General features: G+C 43.2%; 1 protein-coding gene across 9 annotated transcripts in view; it reads left to right on the forward strand.

Moving 5' to 3' along the window:
* ripor1 (RHO family interacting cell polarization regulator 1) overlaps positions 1–25,925 on the forward strand; it is a 135,345-nt gene that overhangs the window by 84,479 nt on the left and 24,941 nt on the right. For 6 of the 9 annotated variants that reach the window (XM_064951939.1, XM_064951941.1, XM_064951940.1 and 3 more), the window contains 5 exons: positions 19,654–19,777; positions 21,109–21,258; positions 21,350–21,428; positions 21,539–21,562; positions 21,753–21,806. In XM_064951939.1, the coding sequence (XP_064808011.1) occupies positions 19,654–19,777; positions 21,109–21,258; positions 21,350–21,428; positions 21,539–21,562; positions 21,753–21,806 (431 nt within the window). Of the gene's footprint in view, positions 1–7,652; positions 7,898–10,949; positions 10,971–15,153; positions 15,378–19,653; positions 19,778–21,108; positions 21,259–21,349; positions 21,429–21,538; positions 21,563–21,752; positions 21,807–25,925 lie in introns of those variants that run through there. The other 3 variants (XM_064951942.1, XM_064951947.1, XM_064951946.1) reach the window with 3 other exon arrangements.

The raw sequence follows: 25,925 nt of genomic DNA on the forward strand, positions 1-25,925 counted from the left end.
ATGAGGGCGGTGAAGCACGTGGCACTGTGCAGTTGTTGATATTCTTACGAGGCATAACCCCAGACTAGGAAATGACAGAGGAGCTGGTTTCAGTGCAGTCAATGAAGAGCACAACCACAGGGAAAGATTTATTGGAGGACGTTAATGAAAAGTTATCCAGTGTGACCCCTGATGGTGCCCAAACTTGACAGGAAAAAACTTTGATCTTTTGAAAAGGATACAAGATCAAGTAGCTGAGCTGAACCCAGATCAGATAATTATTTTCCTGCATTGCATTATTCATCAGGAGGTGCTCTGTAAATGGGTTCTAAAAATGAGCCATGTTGTGGATACAGTCACTAACAGTGGTAAACTTCATAAGAGCAAAATCTTTAAACCACAGGCAGTTTGTCTCACTGTTGAAGGATACCGAGTCGGGTCATGCAGATCTTCCCTACCACACAAATGTGAGATGGCTGTGTTTCGGGAAGGAGCTTAAAAGGTTGTGGGACCTGATATCTGAGATTGCTGAGTGTTTGCAAAGGAAAGGAAAATATGTGGATTTCTCTCAACTGCAAGATAAAGAATGATTGGCCGATTTTGCGTTCACCGTCATGGCCGTCATGAGTGATCTGAATTCCAAACTACAAGGGAAGGGCCTTTTTGCAATTCAGATGTACAGCCTTGTCAAAGCTTTCAAGGGAAAATTACTCCTGACCCACCAACAATCTCACCCACCTTCCGACACTACTAGTCTGTTCCCTATCAGATGACCAGCGGGAGAAGTATACATCGCTGCTGCATGCTTTGAACAGTGAGTTTTTTCGTCATTTTGTTGTAAAATGACATGCTGTTCGTTTCCTCTCCTTTCACCTTCAATGTGGATAATGCTCCCACTGACCTGCAACATGAGCCTATCGATCTTCAGTCTGATGCAGTGAGTGGAGAACTATTCAAAACAATGTCACTGACGAGGTTCTATGCATCTCTCGATGAACAAAACTTTCCAAAGATTAGGAGTACTGCTCAGAAGATGTTTCTACTATTTGTTCACCTACAGCTGAAGTCCGAAGTTTACATACACTAAGGTTGGAGTCATTAACTTGTTTTTCAACCACTCCACAAATTTCTTGTTAAACTATTGTTTTTTTGGCAAGTTGGTTAGGACATTACTTTGTGCATGACACAAGTAGTTTTTCCAACAATTGTTTACAGATGGATTATTTCACTTCTAATTCACTACCACAATTTTAGTGTGTCAGAAGTGTACACACACTAAGTTGACTGTGCCTTTTTTAAACAGCTTGGAAAATTCCAGAAAATGATGTCATGGCTTTAGAAGCTTCTTATAGGCTAATTGACATCATTTGAGTCAATTGGTGGTGTACCTGTGGATGTATTTCAAGGCCTACCTTCAAACTCAGTGCCTCTTTGCTTGACATCATGTGAACATCTAAATAAATCAGCCAAGACCTCAGAAACAAAATGTAGACATCCACTAGTCTGATTCATCCTTGGGAGCAATTTCCAAACGTACCATGTTCAACTATACCAATAATAGTACGCAAGTATAAACACCATGGGATCACGCAGCCGTCATACCACTCAGGAAGGACACGTGTTCTGTCTCCTAGAGATGAACGTACTTTGATGCGAAAAGTGCAAATCAATCCCAGAACAGCATATGACCTTGTGAAGATGTTGGAGGAAACAGGTACAAAAGTATCTATATCCATAGTAAACAAGTCCTGTATTGACATAACCTGAAAGGCCGCTCAGCAAGAAAGATGCCACTGCTCCAAACCCACTATAAAAAAAGCCAGACTACTTTTCAGAGAAATGTCCTCTGGTCTGATGAAACAAAAATAGAACTGTTTGGCCATAATGACCATTGTTATGTTTGGAGGAAAAAGGGGGAGGCTTGCAAGCTGAAGAACACCATCCCAACCGTGAAGCACGGGGGTGGCAGCAGCATGTTGTGGGGGGTGCTTTGCTGCAAGAGGGACTGGTGCACTTCACAAAATAGATGGCATCATGAGGAAGGAAAATTATGTGGATATATTAAAGCAACATCTCAAGACATCCGTCAGGAAGTTAAAGCTTGGTCGCAAATGGGTCTTCCAAATGGACAGTGACCCCAAGCATACTTTCAAAGTTGTGGCAAAATGGCTTAAGGACAACAAAGTCAAGGTATTGGAGTGGCCATCACAAAGCCCTGAAAAAGTGTGTGCGAGCAAGGAGGCCTACAAATCTGACTTACACCAGCTCTGTCATGAGGAATGGGCCAAAATTCACCCAACTCATTGTCGGAAGCTTGTGGAAGGCTACCTGAAACATTGACCCAAGTTAAACAATTTAAAGGCAATGCTTCCCAATATGATTGAGTGCATGTAAACTTCTGACCCACTGGGAATGTGATGAAAGAAATTAAATTTGAATTAAATCATCCTCTACTATTATTCTGATGTTTCACATTCTTAAAATATAGTGGTCTCCTAAAACAGGGAATGTTTACTAGGATTAAATGTCAGGAATTGTGAAAAACTGAGTTCAAATGTATTTGGCTAAGGTGTATTTAAACTTCCGACTTTCGACTCAACTGTACATATGTTGACCCAGACATTGCCGGTGATGAAATATAACAAGTCAAGGCACAAATAATTTCTTACTGACTCTCACCTCTCAGCAATCCTACGCATAGCGACACCAGAAACTATACCTGACTTCACTGCTCTAGTCAATGCCCATCAGATACTTCACTACTCACGCTGATTGAGTAATTTAAATGTAATGTTGAGCTCTCTCTTGTGTTTTTGTGCATACCCGCTAACGAGAGTTCTGTCCGTTGTGCTGAATGCACAGTGTACTTTTCCCTCTGTGTAGTTTGTTGCATGTTTAATAATGAAAATACCTACCAAAAGGAGAACATGGATATGGTTTATTTCTCTGCATGGTAAAATTTGTGATTTATAGTAGATATCTGTCAGCACAGTCATACACATGATGTATAATCCTGTAATATGATTCTGGCCCGCGATGGCAAAAATATATTTTGCTGTGGCCCTCCATGGAAAATATTTGCCCAGGCCTGCTATAATTTGTCCAAACACCAATGCAAACAAAAAAAATAGTAGTCATTCCAGTAAATAATTAATATTGTAATCTATTTAATGACACCTTTTTACTTTTCTATAACACACCAAGGAACAGAAGCCTCTGGGCAGTGGTGTAATTTACTTAAGTAAAAATACTTTAAAGTACTACTTAAGCAGTTTTTTTGGAGTATCTGTACTTTACTATTTATATTTTTGACTGTCACTTCACTACATTCCTAAAAAAATATTGTACTTTTTATTCCGTACATTTTCCTTGACAGCCAAAAGTACTCGTTATATGTTGAATGCTTAGCAGGACAGGAATATAGTCCAATTCATGCACTTATCAAGAGAACTACTGGTCATCCCTACTGTCTCTGGTGGACTAAACACATGCATCTTTTGTAAATAATGTCTGAGTGTTTGAGTGTGTCCCTGGCTGGCCATAGATTTAAAAAACAAGAAAATGTTGCGTTCTGCTTTACCCCTACCTACATGTGCAGTACCAGTCAAAAGTTTGGACCCACCTATTCAAGGGTTTTTCTTTATTTCTATTTTCTAAATTGTAGAATAATAGTGAAGACCTCAAACTATGAAAGAACACATATGGAATCATGTAGTAAGTGTTAAACAAATCTTAATGCTACAACATACATTAACATCCAGACTATTCTGTGCATAGAACTCTGTGCCAACAGTTTGGGGAGGGCCCTTTCCTGTTTCAGCATGGCAATGCCCCCGTGCACAAAGTGAGGTCTAGACAAATGGTTTGTCGAGATCGATGTGGAAGAAATTGACTGGCCTGCACAGAGCCCTGACCTTAATGCCATTGAACACCTTTGGGATAAATTGTAATGCCGACTGCAAGCCAGGCCTAATCTCCCAACATCAGTGACCAACTTCACTAATGCTCTTGTGGCTGAATGGCAGCAAGTCCCCGTAGTAATGTTCCAACATCTAGTGGAAAGCCTGCCCAGAAGAGTGGAGGCTGTTAAATAAAATTGTATTTGTCACATACATGTGTTTAGCAGATGTAGCAAAATGCTTGTTTCTAGCTCCAACAGTGCAGTAATATCTAACACAATCTAAAGGAATGGAATTAAGAATATATAAATATTTGGATGAGCAATGTAAAAGCGGCTGTTATAGCAGCGAAAGGGGGACGAACTTCATATTAATGGCCATGATTTTGGAATGAGATGTTTGACGTGTCCGCATACTTTTGATCATGTAGTGTATGTCCTGGTGTATGTGTTTCTGTGCACTGAATAGAAGTGCTCTAAAAGAGATGTAGAATTATGTGTCTTTCGTACATTGGATGCTGATCCCCCTGATATCTTGTTGCACTCTGTTTCATTGTGTAGGCCGATGTTTATTTGGTGTATGTTGATTCCTGGTCAGCCAGGCTGAGACTCGGTGTGGGGTTTCCCCTTGATGCTAATGAGCTGATCTGATGTGGTTAACAGACCTTGATTTGATTCACCTCAACTGCCTCGCTTACTCCATTTACTGGATCTGACCAACTACTAATCGCTACCCAGCCAATCACTGTCATCAAGTATCAATGTCAGCTAGTCCTCCTGCACATTCTAGCGTGCAGAATGATTCTGCAGTGGTTGATCGTGTCAGGACCTGTTAGAAACCCTTGGTGACAGTCGCGGTGGTGAATGAGAGGGGGGGGGGGGGTGAACACGTTGATTGACAGTGTCTTTGTTGGTTTACTACACAGGTCTCCCCATGTGTGTAATGAAGTGGTACATTTCGGATCTAAGTGGAACACATGAAAGTCATGTGAGTTTAATCTGAGTGAAATCTGAATGTGCAGCGAGAGAAGCTGCTGGATTAACATGTCGATTAAGGCTTTCCTCTCCCTGTAAATGTGCAGCGCATACGGAAGGAGGTGTGTGTGTTGTTGCAACTGTTTGACTAATATCCTGCGTGTGCGTGATGTCGAAGACATTAAAAACAAGTCTGCCTCCAGGAGAAAGGCAGTGGCCTGGGTTATGGGGAAAAGCCCAATGAGAAACAGTATTGCGTAAACCAGTCTTACAAGCTGTTTGCATTTGCATATACCCATCTATTCTCACTCCCCTTCATCAGACTCTGTGCTCTACTGATTTATTAGTCACTGGTTTTCAGCATATTGTTGCAACTGTTCGACTAACATCCTGCTGTTTTTCTGATGGCATACTGCTGACAGTGACGACTGACCCTTTTTAGGTTATTATTGACAACTTTCATTCCTCAGCGTAAAGTGCAGCCATATACCTAATCAGGTTAAGTACTTGAACTAGAGCAGTGTCACCTTGAGCGTGATCATAAGCTTGCAGCTCGGTTCTCAAGTCCCTTTTGCCAGTCCTGTCCTCTGTTAAACATTTTCAAGGTGCACTGTTAAGAATGAGACTTGGTCATCACACAAGTTTGACCTGATCACAAGGTTCACGGAGTGACTCATTTTAGTTAGAGGCTTGAGCTGACAAAAAGCAGTTCCACTAGATGTTTTTGTCTTGCGGAGTGAGACTATGCACGCAAGACCCTCAGAATCTATGATGATGATATAGAGTAAGAACAGTGTTTCTGAGGGGGTTATGAGCGTTCATTTCCCGTTTGGTGCATCATGCTCTGGGGTGTCTGGGTACTTCTTGTAAACCGTTTACAACATCGATAGACAGTCTGGTATGCTAAGACCGGTAGGGATTTGTCATGGATGAATGACTCAAAGCTGATAAGGATCATCTCTCATTGTGTTATTTCAAACTTCAGTTGTGATTATGAGGAAAAATATTAAGGGCAGAGTTAAGAAGTTAACATTTTCTTTTCTTAGGGTCTCTTGAGTTTCCACAGTTTATTACTCAAAGCTATTTTGGGGTCCTATTCATGATATGTAATGGCAGTAGTAGAGAACACAAATGTTATAATTACATACAGTATCAGCCAAAAGTTTGGACACACCGACTCATTCAAGGGATTTTATTTATTTAAACTTTTTTCTACAATGTAGAATAATAGTGAAAACAAACTATGAAATAACAAATATGGAATCATGTAGTAACCAAACAAGTGTTAAACAAATCAAAATATATTTGAGATTCTTCAAAGAAGCCCCCCTTTGCCTTGATGAAAGCTTTGCACACTCTGGCATTCTATCAACCAGCTTCATGAGGAATGCTTTTCCAGCAGTCTTGAAGGCGTTCCCACATATGCTGAGCACTTGTTGGCTGCTTTTCTTTCACTCTCCAGTCCAACTCATCCCAAACCATCTCAATTGGGTTGAGGTCTGAGGATTGTGGAGGCCAGGTCATCTGATGCAGCAACCCATCACTCTCCTTCTTGGTCAAATAGCTCCAACACAGTCTGGAGGTGTGTTTTGGGTCATTGTCCTGTTGAAAAACAAACGAAAGTCCCATTAAGCGCAAACCAGATGGGATGGCGTATCACTGCAGAATGCTCTAGTAGCCATGCTGGTTAAGTGTGCCTTGAATTCTAAATAAATCACTGACAGTGTCACCAGCAAAGCACCCCCACCACATCACACCTCCCCCTATATGCTTCCCGGTGTGAACCACACATGCAGAGATCATTCGTTCACCTACTCTGTGTCTCATAAAGACACAGCGGTTGGAACCAAAAATCTCACATTTGGACTCATCAGACCAAAGGACAGATTTCCACCGGCCTAATGTCCAATGCTCATGTTTTTTGGCCCAAGCAAGTCTCTTCTTCTTATTGTTGTCCTTTAGTAGTGGTTTCTTTGCAGCAATTCGACCATGAAGGCCTGATTCACGCAGTCTCCTCTGAACAGTTGATGTTGGGATGTGTCTGTTACTTGAACTCTGAGAAGCATTTATTTGGGCTGCAATTTCTGAGGCTGGTAACTCTAATGAACTTATCCTCTGCAGCAGAGGTGACTCTGGGTCTTCCTTTCCTGTGGCGGTCCTCATGAGAGCCAGTTTCATCATAGCGCTTGATGGTTTTTTGCGACTGCACTTGAAGACACTTTCAGTTCTTGAAAATTTCTATATTGACTAACCTTCATGTCTTAAAGTAATGATGGACATAATATGGACTTGGTCTTTTACCAAATAGGGCTATCTTCTGTATATCACCCCTACCTCATCACAATGCAACTGATTGGCTCGAACGCATTTAGAAGGAAAGAAATTCCACAAATGAACTTTTAACGGCAAACCTGTTAATTGAAATGCATTCAAGGTGACCACCTCATGAAGCTGGTTGAGAGAATGCCAAGAGTGTGCAAAGCTGTCAAGGTAAAGGGTTCCTACTTTGAAGGATCTGAAATATAATATGTATTTTGTTTTGTTACTACATGCTTTCACATATGTGTTTTCATAGTTTAGATGTATTCACTATTATTCAACAATGTAAAAAAAAAAATCCCTTGAATGACTAGGTGTGTGTCAAATTTTGACTGGTACTGTACATGCAATTTACGAGTTGGAAACAATGTGCTGGTCTTGCTGGAAGAGGGAGAGGCAGGAAGAGTGTGATGTCAGTCAGGGAAGAGTAGAGGAAGCCAGAGAAGGAGGAGGAGAGGGCTGCTGGCAGGGAGGTTGACCGCCTTCCCATTTCCTGGCGGCAGCGCCTCTGCTCTGCTCTCGCTCTCTCTCCTCTGAGTTTGAGAGAGGGGCCAGAGATTAAACTTCAGACGAGTAGACACTGCTGGATCTCCTTCCGTGGATCTATCTATGTCTATCTCTTTAAGGTGGTTCTCATTAAACCCAAGGAGAACCATCTCCTGGTCTGGGTGGTCAACACTGAGAGGAAGCCACATATCGATAAAAAGATGTACAGTGGATATGGAGGTACCTTTTCCCCTTTAATCTGATTTAAAGTGGGGCTTGTGGACTTGACAATTTATACAAGTATTATAGTTCTATTTTGTTCTAGGCTACGATGGAACTTTTACGTACAGGATGTTAGTTTTGTCTATAGTGTTGTTACTCTTGTTTTGGAATGGCGGTGATTGTGGTGAGTCAAACGTCAGTCACTCGCTGCTTGTATTGGGTTTTGTAGTATTTCACACCGTGTGAAGCATTTTGTAAAATGTTACTTCTCATTTAACCATCACCAGTGTGTGTTCCCATTGATTGTGAATGTTTAGTTTTCATTTTGTGGGTGTTTTTTATCAGCCTGTGTTATTTCTTACACCCTCAATATATGTCCCCTCTCTATCTCTCTGTTTGAAGCTAAATTCCTTTGCTTTGGCTTCACATTGTCCTTTTTTCAGGGCAGTGTAAGGCACATCCAACTTCAGCCCTGACTAACAGGGGGAAGAAAACGTTCCTCCATTTCCTTCTCATGGAGTCCATTATGAAACTGAAAGCCCTGGAGTTGGAGAATGATAGTGTTCCTCCTCTTCATAGCTCTGGCCACATTGTCTGCCTAAGTCCCTGGTGTTGGTCTATATAGGCCTATGGTTTGTGGACGAGGGGGATGACTGCAGTTTGTTATCACCCAGGTGGTCTCCCACGACATGTCCAAATTAATGTGGTTTAATTTGGTCTGTGGGGAGGGAAAAAACCGCCGGCCCCACAGATCCATCTTTGGTGGTGTTGAGGTAGACCAGCTGTTCCCAGTGGTGGTGTGTGGTCACGGACACCTCAGTGTTCAGTGCTGTGGCTAGGGGACGTCCATAAGTGTCTGTTGCGTGATTTCCCCTCACTAAAGTGTGACCACACCTAAAGTCAGGGCCTGTTGCTGTGGAGATTTGAAGAACATTTATTTCAGTTTTCCAAACCAGTCCCTCATGGCCAGTGTTGTAAACATACCCATGGACTTTGAGACAATGAACAATGACTAGGGGGCTTGACTGAGTCAGTACTGAGATGAGTCGTAAACAGTTGGGTTTTAATTACAAATCTCTTCATTTAGTGGAAGTGTTAGATAAGAGTCAAGCAGACGTGGAGGGCTGGAGAGGGGAATGGCGGTAAGGGATGTAGTGGGTCTTTGTTTAGGCGCTGGCAGAGAGAATGGAAGGGAAGGAAGGGGACACGTGCACAGTTGAAGTTGGAAGTTTACATACACTTAGGTTAGAATCATTAAAACTCGTTTCTCAACCACTCCACACATTTCTTGTTAACAAACTATAGTTTTGGCAAATCTGTTAGGACATCTACTTTGTGCATGACACAAGTAATTTTTCCAACAATTGTTTTCAGAAAGATTTACTTCACTTATAATTCACTGTATCACAATTCCAGTGGGTCAGAAGTTTACATACACTAAGTTGACTGTGCCTTTAAACAGCTTGGAAAATTCCAGAAAATTATGTCATGGCTTTAGAAGCTTCTGATCTCCAACTGACTCAAATGATGTCAGTCGCTCTGGATAAGAGCGTCTGCTAAATGACTTAAATGTAAATGTAATTTGGCTGTGTACCTGTGGATGTATTTCAAGGCCTACCTTCAAACTCAGTACCTCTTTGCTTGACATCATGGGAAAATCAAAAGAAATCAGTCAAGACCTCAGAAAAATAATTGTAGACCTCCACAAGTCTGGTTCATCCTTGGGAGCAATTTCCAAACGTCTGAAGGTACCACGTTCATCTGTACAAACAATAGTACGCAAGTAGAAACACCATGCAGCTATCATACCGCTCAGGAAGGAGACGCATTCTGTCTCCAAGAGATGAACGTACTTTTGTGCGAAAAGTCAAAACCAATCCCAGAACAACAAAGGACCCTGTGAAGATGCTGGAGGAAATAGGCACAAAAGTATCTATATCCACAGTAAAACGAGTCCTATATCGACATAACCTGAAAGGCCGCTCAGCTAGGAAGAAGCCACTGCTCCAAAACCGCCATAAAGTCAGACTACGGTTTGCAACTGCACATAGGGACAAAGAAATGTCCTCTGCTCTGATGAAACAAAAATAACTGTTTGGCCATAATGACCATAGTTATGTTTGGAGGAAAAAGGGGGAGGCTTGCAAGCCGAAGAACACCATCCCAACCGTGAAGCACGGGGGTGGCAGCAGCATGTTGTGGCGGTGCTTTGTTGCAGGAGGGACTGGTGCACTTCACAAAATAGATGGCATCATGGGGCTGGAAAATGATATGTATATATTGAAGCAACATCTCAAGACATCCGTCAGGAAGTTAAAGCTTGGTTGCAAATTGGTCTTCCAAATGGACAATGACCCCAAGCATACTTCCAAAGTTGTGGCAAAATGGCTTAAGGACAACAAAGTCAAGGTATTGGAGTGGCCATCACAAAGCCCTGACCTCAATCCTATGGAAGATTTGTGGGCTGAACTGAAAAAGCGTGTGTGGTGAGCAAGGATGCCTACAAACCTGACTTAGTTACACCAGCTCTGTTAAGAGGAATGGGCCAAAATTCACCCAACTTATTGTGGGAAGCTTGTGGAAGGCTACCTGAAACATTTGACACAAGTTAAACAATTTAAAGGCAATGCTACCAAATACAAAGTGAGTGTATGTAAACTTCTGACCCACTGGGAATGTGATGAAATAAATAAAAGCTGAAATAAATCATCCTCTCCTACTATTATTCTGACATTTCACATTCTTAAAATAAAGTGGTGATCCTAACTGACCTAAGTCAGGGATTTGTTACTCTGATTAAATGTCAGGAATTGTGAAAACTGAGTTTTTAAATGTATTTGGCTAAGGTGTATGTAAACTTCTGACTTCAACTGTATGTTTTTAGGGTCTTTCTCAGATAAAACAGACACACAATGCCTGGCTGGGGGCCATCAGGATCACGAACCAACCTGCAGATAATATCCTGGATCGGGGGATGGAGAGAGCAACAAGCAGCCTCTCATAAACCCAGTCATTTCAATATACACATCATTAGGTTCCTCATTAGTTTGTTATGCTTTCTTGCTTTTTCTTTTTTCAAGCTTATCCAAAGGTAAGTGATGAGAGAAAGCTGATGCTTTAGCCCTACTGCTGGGACATTTTATTGTGTTCTATACAATACCAGTCAAAAGTTAAACACACCTACTCATTCATTTTTTTTATTACGGTTTTCTACATTGTAGAATAATATTGAAGACATCAACACTATGAAATAACACATTTGGAATCATGTAGTAACCAAAAGTGTTAAACAAATCAAAATATATTTATATTGTAGATTTTTCAAAGTCACCACCCTTTGCCTTGATGACAGCTTTGCACACTCTTGCCATTCTCTCAACCAGCTTCATGAGGTAGTCCCCCGGAATGCTTTTCCAGCAGTCTTAAAGGAGTTCCCACATATGCTGAGCACTTGTTGGCTGCTTTTCCTTCACTCTGCGGGCCAACTCATCCCATACCATCTCAATTGGGTTGAGGTCTGAGGATTGTGGAGGCCGGGTCATCTGATACAGCACTCCATCACTCTCCTTATTGGTCAAATAGCCCTTACACAGCCTGGAGCTGTGTTTTGGGTCATTGTCCTGTTGAAAAGCAAATGATAGACCCACTGAGCGCAAATGAAATTTTATTTGTCACATACAAATTTTTAGCAGATGTTAATGTGCGTGTTGTGAAATGCTTTTACTTCTAGTTCTGACAGTGCAGTAATATCTAACTAGTAATCTAACAATTCCACAACAACTCTCTAATACACACAAGTCTAAAGGGATGGAATAAGAATATTTACATATAAATAGTGGATGAGCGATGACTGAGCGACATAGGTAAGATGCAATAGATTGTATAAAATACGGTATATCCATATGAGATAAGTAATGTAAGATATGTGAACATGATTAAAGTGGCATTATTTAAAGTGACTAGTGATCCATTTAAGGTGGCCAATGATTTGAGTCTGTATGTAGGCAGTCGCTACTCTGTGTTAGTGATGGCTTTTTAACAGTCTAATGGCCTTGAAATAGAAGCTGTTTTTCAGTTTCTCGGTCCTAGCTTTGATGCACCTGTACTGACCTCGCCTTCTGGATGGTTGCGGGGTGTACAGGCAGTGGCTCGGGTGTTTGATGTTCTTGAGGATCTTTTTGGCCTTCTTGCGACATCGGTTGGTGTAGGTGCCCTGGAGGGAAGGTAGTTTGCCCCTGGTGATGCATTGTGCAGACTGCACCACTCTCTGGAGAGCCTTGCTGTTGAGGGCGGTGCAGTTGCTGTACCATACAGCCTGGCAGGATGTTCTCAATTGTGCTTCTGTAAAAGTTTGAGGGTTTTAGGTGACAAGCCACATTTTGTCAGCCTCCTGAGGTTGAAGAGGTGCGCGCTGTTGCAAGGAACTTAACTTTCCAGCTTCTCCACTGCTGTCCCGTCGATGTGAATAGGTGGGTGCTCCCTCTGCTGTTTCCTGAAGTCCACGATCATCTCCTTTTTTGTTTTGTGACGTTGAGGTTGTTTTCCTGACCCCATACTCTGAGTGCCCAAACCTCGTCCCTCTAGGCTGTCTCGTCGTTGTTAGTAATCAATCCCACTACTGTTGTCTTCTGCAAACTTGATGAATGAGTTGGAGGTGTGCATTGCCACGCAGTCATGGGTGAACAGGGAGTACAGGAAGGGGCTACTTGTGGGGCCCCAGTGTTGAGGATCAGCGAAGTGGAGATGTTGTTTCCTACCCTCACCACCTGGGGGCGGCCCATCAAAGTCCAGGACCCAATTGCACAGGGCGGGGTTGAGACCCAGGACCTTAAGCTTAATGATGAATTTGGAGGGTACTATGGTGTTGAATGCTGAGCTGTAGTCAATGAACAGCATTCTTACATAGGTATTCTTCTTGTCCAGATGGGATAGGGCAGTGTGGTGGCGATTGCATAGTCTGTGGACCTGTTTGGGCAGTATACAAACTGAAATGGGTCTAGGGTGGCCGGTAAGGTGGAGGTGATATGATCGTTGACTAGTCTCTCAAAGCACTTCATGATAACAGAAGTGAATGCTAAGGGGCGATAGTCATTTAGTTCAGTTATCTTTGCCTTCTTGGGTACCAGAACAATGGTGGCCATCTTGAAGCATGTGGGCACAGCAGAGTGGGACAGGGAGTCATTGAATATGTCTGTAAACACACCAGCCAGCTGGTCTGCTCATGCTCTGAGGATGCGGCTAGAGATACCGTCTGGGCCAGCTACCTTGCGAGGGTTAACACGCTTAAATGTCTTACTCACGTTGGCCACGGAGAAGGAGCAGGGGGAGGCCTACAGCCCTTGGTAGCGGGACGTGTCAGTGTCACTGTATTATCCCTAAAGCGGGCAAAGAAGTTATTTAGTTTGTCTGGAAGCAAGACGTCAGTAACGTGGCTGGTTTTCTTTTTGTAGTCCGTAATTGCCTGTAGACCCTGCCACGTACGTCTCGTGTCTGAGCCGTTGAATTGCTACTCCACTTTGTCCCTATACTGACACTTTGCTTGTTTTATTGCCTTGTGGAGGGAATAACTACGCTGTTTTATTTCATCCATATTCCCCGTCATCTTTCCATGGTCAAATGCGGTGGTTCTCGCTTTCAATTTTGCGCTAATGCCGCCATTTATCCGAGGTTTCTGGTTAGGGTAGGTTTTAATAGTCACAGTGGGTACAACATCTCTAATGCACTTCCTTTATAAACTCACTCACCGAACCAGTGTATAAATCGATGTTACTCTCTGAGGCTGCCCAGAACCTTTCCTTGTCCGCGTGATCAAAACAATCTTGAAGCGTGGATTCCAATTGGTCAGACCAGCGTTGAATGGTTCTTGTCACGGGTACATCATGTTTGAGTTTCTGCCTATAGGATGGTAGGCGCAAAAGGGAGTCGTGGTCGGATTTGCCGAAGGAATGAAGGGGGTGCGGCTTGTATGCATCTCGGACGATAGAGTAGCAGTGTATTGCCTGCATTATAATCAATGTGCTGATTGAATTTAGATTCATATTGCTGCAGAATGTTATGGTAGCCATGTTGGCTAAATGTGCCTTGAATTCTAAATAAAGCACTGACTCTGTGGCCAGCAAAGCACCCCCACACCATCACAGCACCTCCTCCATGCTTCACGGTGGGAACCACACATGCAGAGATCATCCATACTCTACATCTCTCAGACACTGTGGTTGGATTTTGCGCTCATCAGACCAAAGGACATATTTCCACCGGTCTAATGTCCAATGCTCATGTTTCTTGGCCCAAGCAAGTCTCTTCTTCTTATTGGTGTCCTTTCGTAGTGGATTCTTTGCAGCAATTTGACTTTCACACTTTTTTGGTTACAACATGATTCAATATGTGGTATTTCAGTGTTGATGTCTTCACTGTTATTCTACAATGTTTAAAATGGTAAAAATAAAGAAACTCTGGAATGAGTAGGTGTGTCCTAACTTTTGACTGGTACTGTAGTTCCAGTCCATTTCCTATAATCCAGAGGTTTAATGGTTATTATAAGGTCAGTAAGTTATGTTTATACTGCATGTGGAGTTAGTGGAAGACCCAAAACTGTCTACTGGGTGTGTTTTTGAGGTGCTAAGTGCCGCTCTACTCTTGTGCTTGTTGCTCCGCTGTCTGTCCCCAGTGTTGTTTTTAGAGCCGACTAGCCCTTTCCCTGTCCATCAGCTCAGTGTTGTATTAGGGAACTGGCATGCCCTTCCACCCCGTCACCCTACCCCCACTGCTGTTGCTGTTCAGTTCTGCAACACAGGCAGCTTCCCCCTCTGATCAGTGTACAGGTCCTGTGTTTATCAGGGCCTGTATGCCCCTTGGTTAGGAGACAGTAGACCCTGCTTATCTCCACCATGTTTGGAATGCCAGAGCGGAGTGGGAGACGGGCTGGTTGATGAGGGGTGCAGCCTGTATCCGAAGCCTAGCTTCATCTCCATTGGCAATGTCATTCCGGCTTTTGTTACCCCAGATACCCTCTCTGTGGCTGATCACAAAACAGCCAGTGTGTTTGTTTTCTTCTCTCACACTCATTCACAGACAGACACCATGTAAACAAACACCCTGTTTATGAACACCCATGCATGAGACTTTCCTTTGACCTGCAAATGTGATGTGCACATTGAGATGTTGAGAACAATCCTGAGCATGATCAGAGTGTGTGTGAAAGATGCAGTGATGTCAGGGTGTGGTGGGGGATAGTGGAGTGGCTGGCCCCTGTGTGCTTTGTTTTCTAGAACTGTCCTGGAACGAGACCAGCCAGGCAGCAGAACAATGAGCGTGATCGTGTCTATGGGCTTCGGACCCTGTCCAGCCATAACCACACTCATCATGGAAACCAATGGAAGCCTGTAGTTATGTGGCGTACAGCTCGCATGGTTTTATGTTTATGCCACTCTCAATATCTTTCCACATCGTGTGACCTCACTGTATTTATTCCCAGGCTGACCCATCTCTTCTGGGACAGGTAGGAACCAGGCATTACAGACTGGGGGTATTGTTAGATTGGCTGACTGGGTCCTCACTGCGCTGATCTGTGTGTGTGTGTGGGTGGGGGGTGTAGCAAGGTAACCATCCGAGGCTGAACACTTGAGTAAAGGAAGGGTAATGTGTCGCTTACCTGTTTCCTGTTTACTGCATGATGCCCATGATGAGAAGGATCCTGTTGAAGGTCTGTGTATGTGGAATACTTTTGCGAATAGTGTTGTGTAATGCCACTTATACTTAAGTTTTGACACAGTATATGATTTGTGTATATGAAATAGTAGTTATTACTATAAAATGTACTGCACATGGCACAGAAACTCAAGTAGTGCTTCATCAATTTAGCGGTTTCAAAATTTCCTCAGCCAGTGATTGTCAAGCAAATAATTGTCGGTCTCACCGTAATTGCATGATGAGAGACTAATGATGATTTGAGAAGCTTGAAAGACATGAGCTCTGCTTTGTTTTTTTGTGCAGGCTGTACACACTACATCATTCTCTCATTCACAATTTGACAAGCACTTGATAATGTCTCGAATTTCACAGCAGCATCCCCTTTGTGGCCGTAATGCCCCCTAAAAACATCCATGCCTTTTGCGGCTCTGGGTGCTGAGTTGTGTCCTTCTCCCTGAGTGCTGAGTTGTGTCCTTCTCCCTGAGTGCTGAGTTGTGTCCTTCTCCCTGAGTGAAGACAGACACATCGGGGACACAACTCGGCGCCTCCTTATCCAATTCCGAGGTGCATATTGAAGATGTTGGAAGAACTGTCCACATTTACTTTTCGTTAGCCAACAAGATGAGTATGCCTAACAAACAGCAAAAGTACTAGCCTATGTCAATCTTCTATCCCCCATAGTACAAAGGTCGACCTGTTCTGTGCCAGGAAATAAATATTCCAAACATAGTCTGGGACAGTTGTGGGATGCGATAGATCCCAAATTAATACAACCACTAGCATCAAATCAAAAACCCATTTTTATGCAATAGGCTGTCATTGTAAATAAGAATTTGTTCTTATCTGACTTGCTTACTTAAATAAAGGTTAAAAACAATATGCAATGTGGCTGACACAACAGATCAAAACGTTTTTGCTTAAAATGTTGATAAACTATTAGGCAATTTCTTGACATTATAAGCACAGCAATGTGCACATGGTACTAGGCTATAAGCGTGACTGTTCCATTAGCAGAAAACACCATTATCAAAAGTGACTGCAAATGCAATTATGCATATAATATAGTGCTTTTAATATCTTCCCCAAACTTGAAACTCACATACTGCTTATATATGCCAGTTAGGTTCTTACTATTCGAACAAGTCGCAAAATTAAGGCATTGTTTCTTATGCTGGGCATCATAATATAAGTCATAATATATCATTCACAGGTGATAGGTTAATATTGTCACCCATCAGACTCTTCTTGATTTAATCTTGTTTTTACATATACTAAATAATGTGTGTGACATTTTGATTGAGAATGGACCGTTATCATGCACCTGTATCGAAACAGGGGCAGCGGGGAAAAAATACGTCATCTATGCACTTAAATGGCAGACACTTTTCCCCGTGGTTTATTTCCATGCCAGACAGGTAGGCTATACCCCTGTTGTAATTATAAGCAATGTGCTTAATATTAGGACATTTGAGAAATAAATATCATAGGCCTAGCCTGTAGAAAGCTGATGGGATCTTCCTCTTTTTATTAGCGGACATCACTCTCTTTTTTTCTTGTGCATTTGTATAGCCTATAGAAATGTTGTGTGACATGAACTCATGGGCTCCCATAAAGTGTTTGATTAGATTTTAGAATACATTTGCATTGATGTCAGAGTGATAGAGGGACAATAGAGTGCTGAGTACCAGGCAGTTAGCAAGTTTGGTAGGCTATTAATGACCAGCATCAGAGGTTGAGAAGCCGTGACTAAATTACCGTGACTAAACGGTCATGTGGAATTTGACTGCCTTCATGACTCGTGACAGCCGGTGTGGGGGTAATACGGTCACCGCAATGCCCTAGTCCGGACCAAGTCTCTTTCACAAGTTTGAACATTAAAGTACAGCACAGTAGAGTAGAGTTTAGTACAGTACAATGCAGTACATTATAGTGTACCCAACTCTAATGTACTCTACTGAACTATACTCTACTTTGCTCTACTGTACTGTTCTGTCCAAACTTGTGAAACCAACTGTGCTTTGACTACTATGATTTCCCATTGTAAACAATTCAATTGCAGAAATTCTGTTATTGATTATGTAAAGCAATTTTGAGTTGGAATCACTTAATAATTAATAAACAAAATTGGTATCAGTAAGAACACTAACTAATTGCTAGGTCTGCCTTTACTTCTGTGAACCTTCATTATTGTCACTCATCATTAGGGAGAGAAATGAGGAAATATCTTAAACTTACAGAAGGCAGAGAGATGTCTCCCAAAATAAATGTGTTGCCATTACTGGGCAGGGGTCTTTGCTTCCACATTATTTTGTTTTGATGCATTTCAAATACCTTAAGAGTTCTTTGGTAGAGATCAAGTCTTTGCTTATTCCACATTTTTAGAATGGTTGAAAATTTACTGTAAATGTGCCTTTTGTTTCTCAGAAATATAGACTCTTAGCTTTCATTTGACACTCAATTTGACATGCTCTTATGAACTTCACATGTTGGTGCTCATAGATGGAAATGACCAGCTGTGACTGCTGAATCCTGACTATATTATTCCTGCAAGTCCAAAATGAACCATGGCTTCCTTCCTTAGGGCCGGGATGAATCTCTGTATCTAAGGAGAACTGATGTCAGTGCTGCTGACCAAACACGACAACACTGATAAAACTAAAGGGTCTGACCAAAACCACACTGCTCAGTAGAACTGTAGCTGCCACAGACTAAAGCTACACTTTAGAATTCCATTTAATGTGTGGGTAACAGCCGGGCTGACCCTGTGTCTTGAAGCTAGAATATCTGTGCATGAGGCCTGCCAATAGTTGGCTCACCCGAGGCTGCCTAACCTCACAGGGCCTGGCTCTCTGTGTTGGGCTCTTGTCCTGGCTGAGTCCCTGGTGATTGGTGTGTGTTTAATCTAGTCTCAATCACTCCCTTTTTTCTTCTTCTATCAAAGAGGACCTTGTTTTGGGCCCTGTGTGATGGAGATGTCACTAATGCTGCGACAAAGTCCCTAGTGTCAGGGCCTGGAACGCCACTGCTGAATACTCACAATGAACTCAGAGAGACACTCACACACTGGAGATTCATCTAGGAAAGCCCACTCTTCTCACTTGTTTATTTTTCTCTCTGTCATCCCCTGCACTACTATCCTCGATACAAGTGCAGATCACGTGGTCAATACTTTGTGCTGTGTCAAGGCTGCTCTAGAGGAAGAGTGTGGGTGGTAGAGAACAGAGATGGTGGGCAGGCTACTCTAGAGGAAGAGTGTGGGTGGTAGAGAACAGAGAGATGGTGGGCAGGCTGCTCTAGAGGAAGAGTGTGTGTGGAAGAGAACAGAGAGATGGTGGGCAGGCTGCTCTAGAGGAAGAGTGTGTGTGGTAGAGAACAGAGAGGTAGGGCGGTGGGAGGGCAGGCCGACAATACAGAAACACTTCAACTGCCTTTGACATTTAACATTGTAGTTGCTTAATGCATTATGGCAGATGCATTAAGGCAAATTATGGCATGTTGAACGTTAGAAAGTCAAATGAATGTTTGTTTGTAAGATAATTTGAATCTGCAGATTTGCTACAAACCAAAACTTGCTGGTACTTGTACTTCTGTGTCTTATGCTAGAGTGGCTTTTGGACATCACTGTTCATGCAATAGAGCTATGCACAGAGCAACATCTCTGCAAGGCATTAGATTAGATTTTTCTTACATAGTCTCTTCAAGAGCTCTTAGGGGTAGATTGATAATAAAATGCTTTGATGTGAAGAACTGGTATTTCGGCCCAGGAGGGTGCAGCCCCTGCAGCTTATTAGGTAACATGTTTAGGAAAAAAAGCCGGTTTGATTCACAAGGCTCAAGGTGTACCGAACCAAGAGTGCATGGACCTAACAAGATTTCAGGAACTTGTATTTGAGAAAATAACATTGCATAAGAGTTCTTGTGAAAGAACAATGCCAGTAGAAACAGGGTTCAATTATACACATTCTGCTCTGCTCATTTTGTTGTGGTGTTTTCCTGCAGTTCCTGGACAGAGTCGCCAAACTGTGTCCCCCTTTTGTGTGTCGTTGTGCAACATCTAAAACCTTCCCCTTCCTTTGCCTCTGCAGGGAGTCCCTCCAGAGCTGTCTCCACCATGTCCCTTTCCGTGCGCCCATCGCGCAAAGTCATCTCCAGATCCATCTCTAGGAGCCAGTCCTTTGCCGGAGTCAACTCCTACGATAAGCCCTACAGGTGAGGACACTCCCTCTGATAAGGTCACGTGTACAATACTGTTATAGACCTTAATGGTGAGTACACTTCTGTGTTGACTTTCTACACATTCAACAATGCAGCTCTAGGCTACTGTTCTCGACATTGGAAGATTTGTGATACACACTCATCTATTTGACACACACACACACACACACACACAACATAGACTGTGTGTCTACTTTTGAGCCCCACCTGACAGGACGTCCTGTAAAGCCCACACTTCCTGAGGCAGCGGCACTGGAGGCCTCTCCTTTCATGACGAGGGAAAAATATTTATTGTTCATTGTAATTTTCCTGCCTTCAAAGCTGAGTTTTTAATAGCAGCATATGGTCTACATACACGTATGTGTGTGGGGGAGCTTTGGTCTATCAATAAAGTGATCATCAAAGTATTCCCTATTTTCTGGTAGAATGGAGATGAATGAAGGCCTCGAGTTATTTATTAATGAAGGTCCATCTGCCAGAAAACAGGACAGAATGGAGTCAGAATATTAAAGGAAGGATAGAGAGAGGAGAATGGAGTCAGAATATTAAAGGAAGGACAGAGAGAGCAGAATGGAGTCAGAATATTAAAGGAAGGATAGAGAGAGGAGAATGGAGTCAGAATATTAAAGGAAGGACAGAGAGAGAGTCAGAATATTAAAGGAAGGATAGAGAGAGGAGAATGGAGTCAGAATATTAAAGGAAGGACAGAGAGAGGAGAATAGTGTGTATGCTAGAGGAGTAACAGGAGCATGAGTTTGTAGTAAAGAGAGAGTGCATCAGGAGATGGCGAGGAAGAGAGGAAATCCATCGCTTACATTTGGCACATTGCAGAAAAAATACAAATATTCCTTCTGCAACCTACATATAAGAAATGCATTAATATAAAGCACTTACTAGAGTTATATGTCTGGAGGAAAGGTGTGTTGACTGATCAGGCAGTATCTTGCTGAAGAGAATATGAGCAGCCTAGACACACATCTCTCTTCCGTAGCCCATTGAATGGCCTGTCCTCTGTGAAAGAGGAGTCTTGCCTCAAATCGAATTACCTGTTGCATTTTATAAAGTGATATTGATCATTTTATTCATCAACTCCGAATGTTATCATCACCCCTGACTGTGCACATCCATGCTTCACTGCTCTGGTAGGGTGGGTTGGAGATGGGACACTCCAAACATGTCTTTGGCCTGTTCTCTATGAATAGCATTTGAAAAGCATGTTAAAATCCCTCTTACTTGATTCCATCAACTCACTACCCGTCACAGTGATTGAAGCGCTCCAGTTTCAGCAGCACAGTTAGTAAAAGGCTTTGTGTGTTGTGTTTTAGGAACCTGTCGGTGTTCAGCACCCCGAGGGTCACCAGGAAGCCCTCCAGAGCCAGTAGGATGTTCACCCTCTCCGCCAAATCCCCACCGCCCAAGGTGCCCCAGCCAGAGAGGCTGGATGAGGTCTACGAAGCTCTGAAGAGAGGCCTGCAGTGAGTACACATACGCTTTTGCACAAAACATTATTGTCATGCATGCCTGTTCAGACAAACAGGAAATGTACCTGTCATGTGTCTGTCTCAGGTCCTACCTGCAGGTGCACCAGATAGAGCTGGACAGCCTGAGCCGACAAATGAGGGAATCCAAGAGGAACTCTCGTCTGGTAGGTACCACCATATCTTGAATCTGCCATAAAATGGCTGTACGCTCACTTGACCGTGTAATGGTTTTTACTGGACTGTATAGTCATGTGATTTTCTTGTTCTTTTTCAGGGGTTTCTCTATGAGCTGGATAAGGTGTGTTTGACCCTGTCTTCTATATTATTCACCCAATCTATTGTACAGTATCACACAGTAATCATATGAGCTTATCCAAAAGTTTAGGTCTTGTAAAATAATCAGACAGCAATCCATTTTTTCCAGATTACATTATATCCATTATTTGAGCATCATTTTGAAAGAGGAGTCCTTGTGTTTCTTCCAACAGCAAGTGAAGGTGGTTGAGAGGTTTATGCGACGGCTTGAGTTCCATCTAAGCAAGGTAAGCCGTGTGTGTGTGAGAGAGAACAGAAAATTATTGTGTGATTGATTAACTTGAACAAGCGCAAAGTTTATTTATCTTTGATGTGTCGGATAGAAATAGATGTGGGACGGAGTGTTAATGAAAATGATGTAAGCTACATACATTATGTAGGTTTTCATTTTATTACGACTGAGTACCCACACACTACAGCAGGCCTCAGACAGAATGGGCCTCTAACACTGTGTAACTGGCAGGCTTCAGTCTAGGGGTAAGGTCCAGCAGCTCTTGGCTTGTTCACTGTGCTTATGAATTAGTGACCATTGAGAGTGCTGCCCTTTAGCTTTTAAAACAAGCCCTGTGTTTACACACACACACACACACACACACACACACACACACACACACACACACACACACACACACACACGGTATGCCTGGACATGGTTCACTAGCAGGGGGCGGCCTCATGCTTGTCTCACATTCTTGGTTTATTTTCTGAGAGTTTTAACCCTATCCTGGGAGAGGAGTATACTGAACCGGCTGTTAACCTGACACAGCTGCAGCAACACAGGAACACATCCTCCTCATCTTCCTTCTCCTCGTCTTCCTCCTCCTACCTTATTGATGTATGATTAGTTTTTGTTTTACAAGCAGGGGGAGCCTCACCTCCTAGGGTTCAAATGTCATGGCCCATCACCTAGGTAAGGAGATCAGAGGGTTTATTTTGAATTTGAAAGTAAACTTAACCACTTGTTGACCTGCCCTTCCCTTTCCTGGTGACAGTTAGGCTGATTTCCCCTCCAGAAGGAAACAGCAGTGATTGGTTATCATTCTGAAGGGTCCTTGAGCGGTCTGTCTCAGGGCTGGTTGGGTCGAGTGCAGATGTGCAAGATATTAAAATGTTTCTGATAAAATAACGGTGATGACTGCTTTTAATCGACCGATTAGACTACAACAGATGTGACTTAGTTGAGATGTTCCTGAACAGGGCCTCCCTTGTGGGGCACGTAGTTCCTCTGGGATAAAGAGAGAGTGGGAGGGAGAAAGAGAGAGTGGGAGGGAGAAAGAGAGAGTGGGAGGGAGAAAGAGAGAGTCTTGGGCTGGAGCAGTTGGTGAGCGATGAAGGCTGCCCGGCTGAGTCTGCCTCAGCCTCACAGTAACCATCAGTAACCACCTCCAGATGGACAGAGGGGGCTGATTGGGATGACAGAGGAATCAATCTGGCTCTCCCTCACTCCAGCTCTGCCTGGCTCGGCCTCTCCCTGTACATTCAAATTTAAAGACCTGCTTTTTTCTTTTTTTTACCCAGAGTACAGTCATTTATTGTTTGTAATTCTTCAGTCTGCTCTGCTCAGTGCTTCTGCAATGCAGAGGATTTGGTGGCTCTCCCTCTGCTCAGTCTCCCAGTCAGCTCCACGGGGGAACACTTTGGCTTTAATCATCACATCTCAATGGAGAAGCATTGGCCAAATGGCCATGCTGGACATCTGCAGACCTGTCCTGTTAAATATGGTGATTTTCCGCTAGTCTGACCTTTGGTCCTGTTTGACCTCTACACACACAGTGACCTATCCCTATTGCCTACTTAGTGTAGCTGTATTCCAGGTTAACCTCTCTCTCTCAAAGCTGATGGGTTATGCAGGCTGTTCAGAACCGTGTTTCACTAGCTGGTAGTCTAGCAGGTGGCTTTGTTTTTGGCTGCTGTGAGTGAAGTTAGAGGAGAGACACACCATTACTCACTCCAGAAATCTGTTGTTTAATCTTAAACACACATCAGCTAGTGTTTCATCGTAAACACACATGGAGGGTAGTTTTATGTAACAAAGAGGATAGTCATCAAAGCAACATGTTGAGACCGTATGAGTGGGTCATCAGGAATGTAGTTACAGAGGGCTGTTGTGTGCAGTCGTGGTTAAGTGGACCAGACCAGTCAGGTGGAGCTAGCGCTCTGTGATCATCAGGAAATGGAGGGAATGTGACAGAAGTGTGTAGAAGGTGAAGAACGAGGGAGTGGCGAGAGGGGTTGGGGTGGTGCTCTCAATGCTATCAGAATGAAAGGATTGTGATGCACCCCTTCACATACTCATAAAACACATCTCCCATGGAGTCAGCTTTAGTGAATGGAGCTCTCATGGTGTTTGTCTGTTTACTAATTAATTCAGGCTGATGTGTGAGCAGCAGCTCTGCGTATGTATCCACACAGACACAGTGTGGGCCTGACATTCTGGATCACTCACTGTGATGAATCAGGGTGTCTGAAAGTGGGGAGACAGAGGGGGAGATAGTGGGGTGTCATTTAGTGAATGAGGCTCCGTGCTGGAAGCGATGTGCACTGATTCAGAAAATCTGGGAAAACAATTTGTGATGTTCTGGACAAGGTGAATAAAAGTTTAATCTGTAAGAGTCTGCTACAATGTTATTTGATGGGGCATGCAGACAGTGTTGTTTTTGTGTGTGTCAGAGGTTGTATGTTTTGTATTTTTTGAGATTGACGTTGTCAGCTTTTGTGTCACTGGGAGTTAGTATGCATTTTATTGAACCTTTATTTGAACAGGGAAGACCTAGGTCTCTTTTACAAATGCTCCCTGTATATACAACATCATTGTTTTAATCTTTTGTGTTTTAATATACATTAAAGCACAAAGAAAACATCATGGATCACCCAGAACTGTTACATTCCTCCACAAATAAGTCCCCAATCAGTACATTAAATTGCCCAAACTGCACCAGAACATTGAAATGAATTTTTAATTTATGGTGCATTAAAACTAAATGCAGATTTACACTACTCAGCAAATTGGATGGTCTGTCACAGTGCCATCCGTTTTGTCACCAAAGCCCCAATTACTACCCACCCCTGCGACTTGTATGCTCTCGTTGCCATAATAAAGAACCGATAAAAAGGTTAACTGGATAATCTGCTTCCTGCTGTTTAGAGAAAGGCACAATATGTTTCTGTAGAAAAAGCCAACTTTAAATCTTAGCTTGTTAACCAGTTCATCGAAACTCAGAAACATCCTCTCACTGTCAACTGTTTATTTTCAGCAAACTTAACATGTGTAAATATTTGTATGAACATAACAATATTCAACAACTGAGACAAACTGAACAAGTTCCACAGACATGTGACTAACAGAAATGGAATAATGTGTCCCTGAACAAAGGGGGGTCAAAAGTAACAGTCAGTATCTGGTGTGGCCACCAGCTGCATTAAGTACTGCAGTGCATCTCCTCCTCATGGACTGCACCAGATTTGACAGTTCTTGCTGTGAGACCTTACCCCACTCTTCCACCAAGGCACCTGCAAGACCCTCACCCTCCGATCCAACAGGTCCCAGACGTGCTCAATGGGATTGAGATCCGGGCTCATCGCTGGTCATGGCAAGCGCACTGACATTCCTGTCTTGCAGGAAATCACACACAGAACGAGCAGTATGGCTGGTGGCATTGTCATGCTGGAGGGTCATGTCAGGATGAGCCTGCAGGAAGGATACCACATGACTTCCTGTAACGCACAGCATTGAGATTGCCTGCAATGACAACAAGCTCAGTCTGATGATGATGTGACACACCGCCCCAGACCATAAAGGACCCTCCACCTCCAAATCAATCCCGCTCCAGAGTAGAGGCCTCGGTGTAAGGCTCATTCCTTCGACGATAAACGCAAATCCGACCATCACCCCTGGTGAGACAAAACCACGACTTGTCTGTGAAGAGCACTTTTGGCAGTCCTGTCTGGTCCAGCGACGGTGGGTTTGTGCCCATAGGCGACGTTGTTGCCGGTGATGTCTGTTGAGGACCTGCCTTACAACAGGCCTACAAGCCCTCAGTCCAGCCTCGCTCAGCCTATTGTGGACAGTGTGAGCACTGATGGAGGGGTTGTGCGTTCCTGGTGAAACTCGGGCAGTTGTTGTTGCCATCCTGTACCTGTCCCGCGGGTGCTATGTTTGGATGTACAAATCCTGCGCAGGTGTTGTTACACGTGGTCTGCCACTGCGAGGACGATCAGCTGTCTGTCCTGTCTCCCTGTTGCGCTGTCTTAGGCGTCTCACAGTACGGACATTGCAATTTATTGCCCTGGCCACATCTGCAGTCCTCATGCCTCCTTGCAGCATGTTTAAGGCACGTTCACGCAGA

The sequence above is a fragment of the Oncorhynchus masou genome, chromosome 31, assembly GCF_036934945.1.
Source record: "Oncorhynchus masou masou isolate Uvic2021 chromosome 31, UVic_Omas_1.1, whole genome shotgun sequence".
NCBI lineage: Eukaryota > Metazoa > Chordata > Actinopteri > Salmoniformes > Salmonidae > Oncorhynchus > Oncorhynchus masou.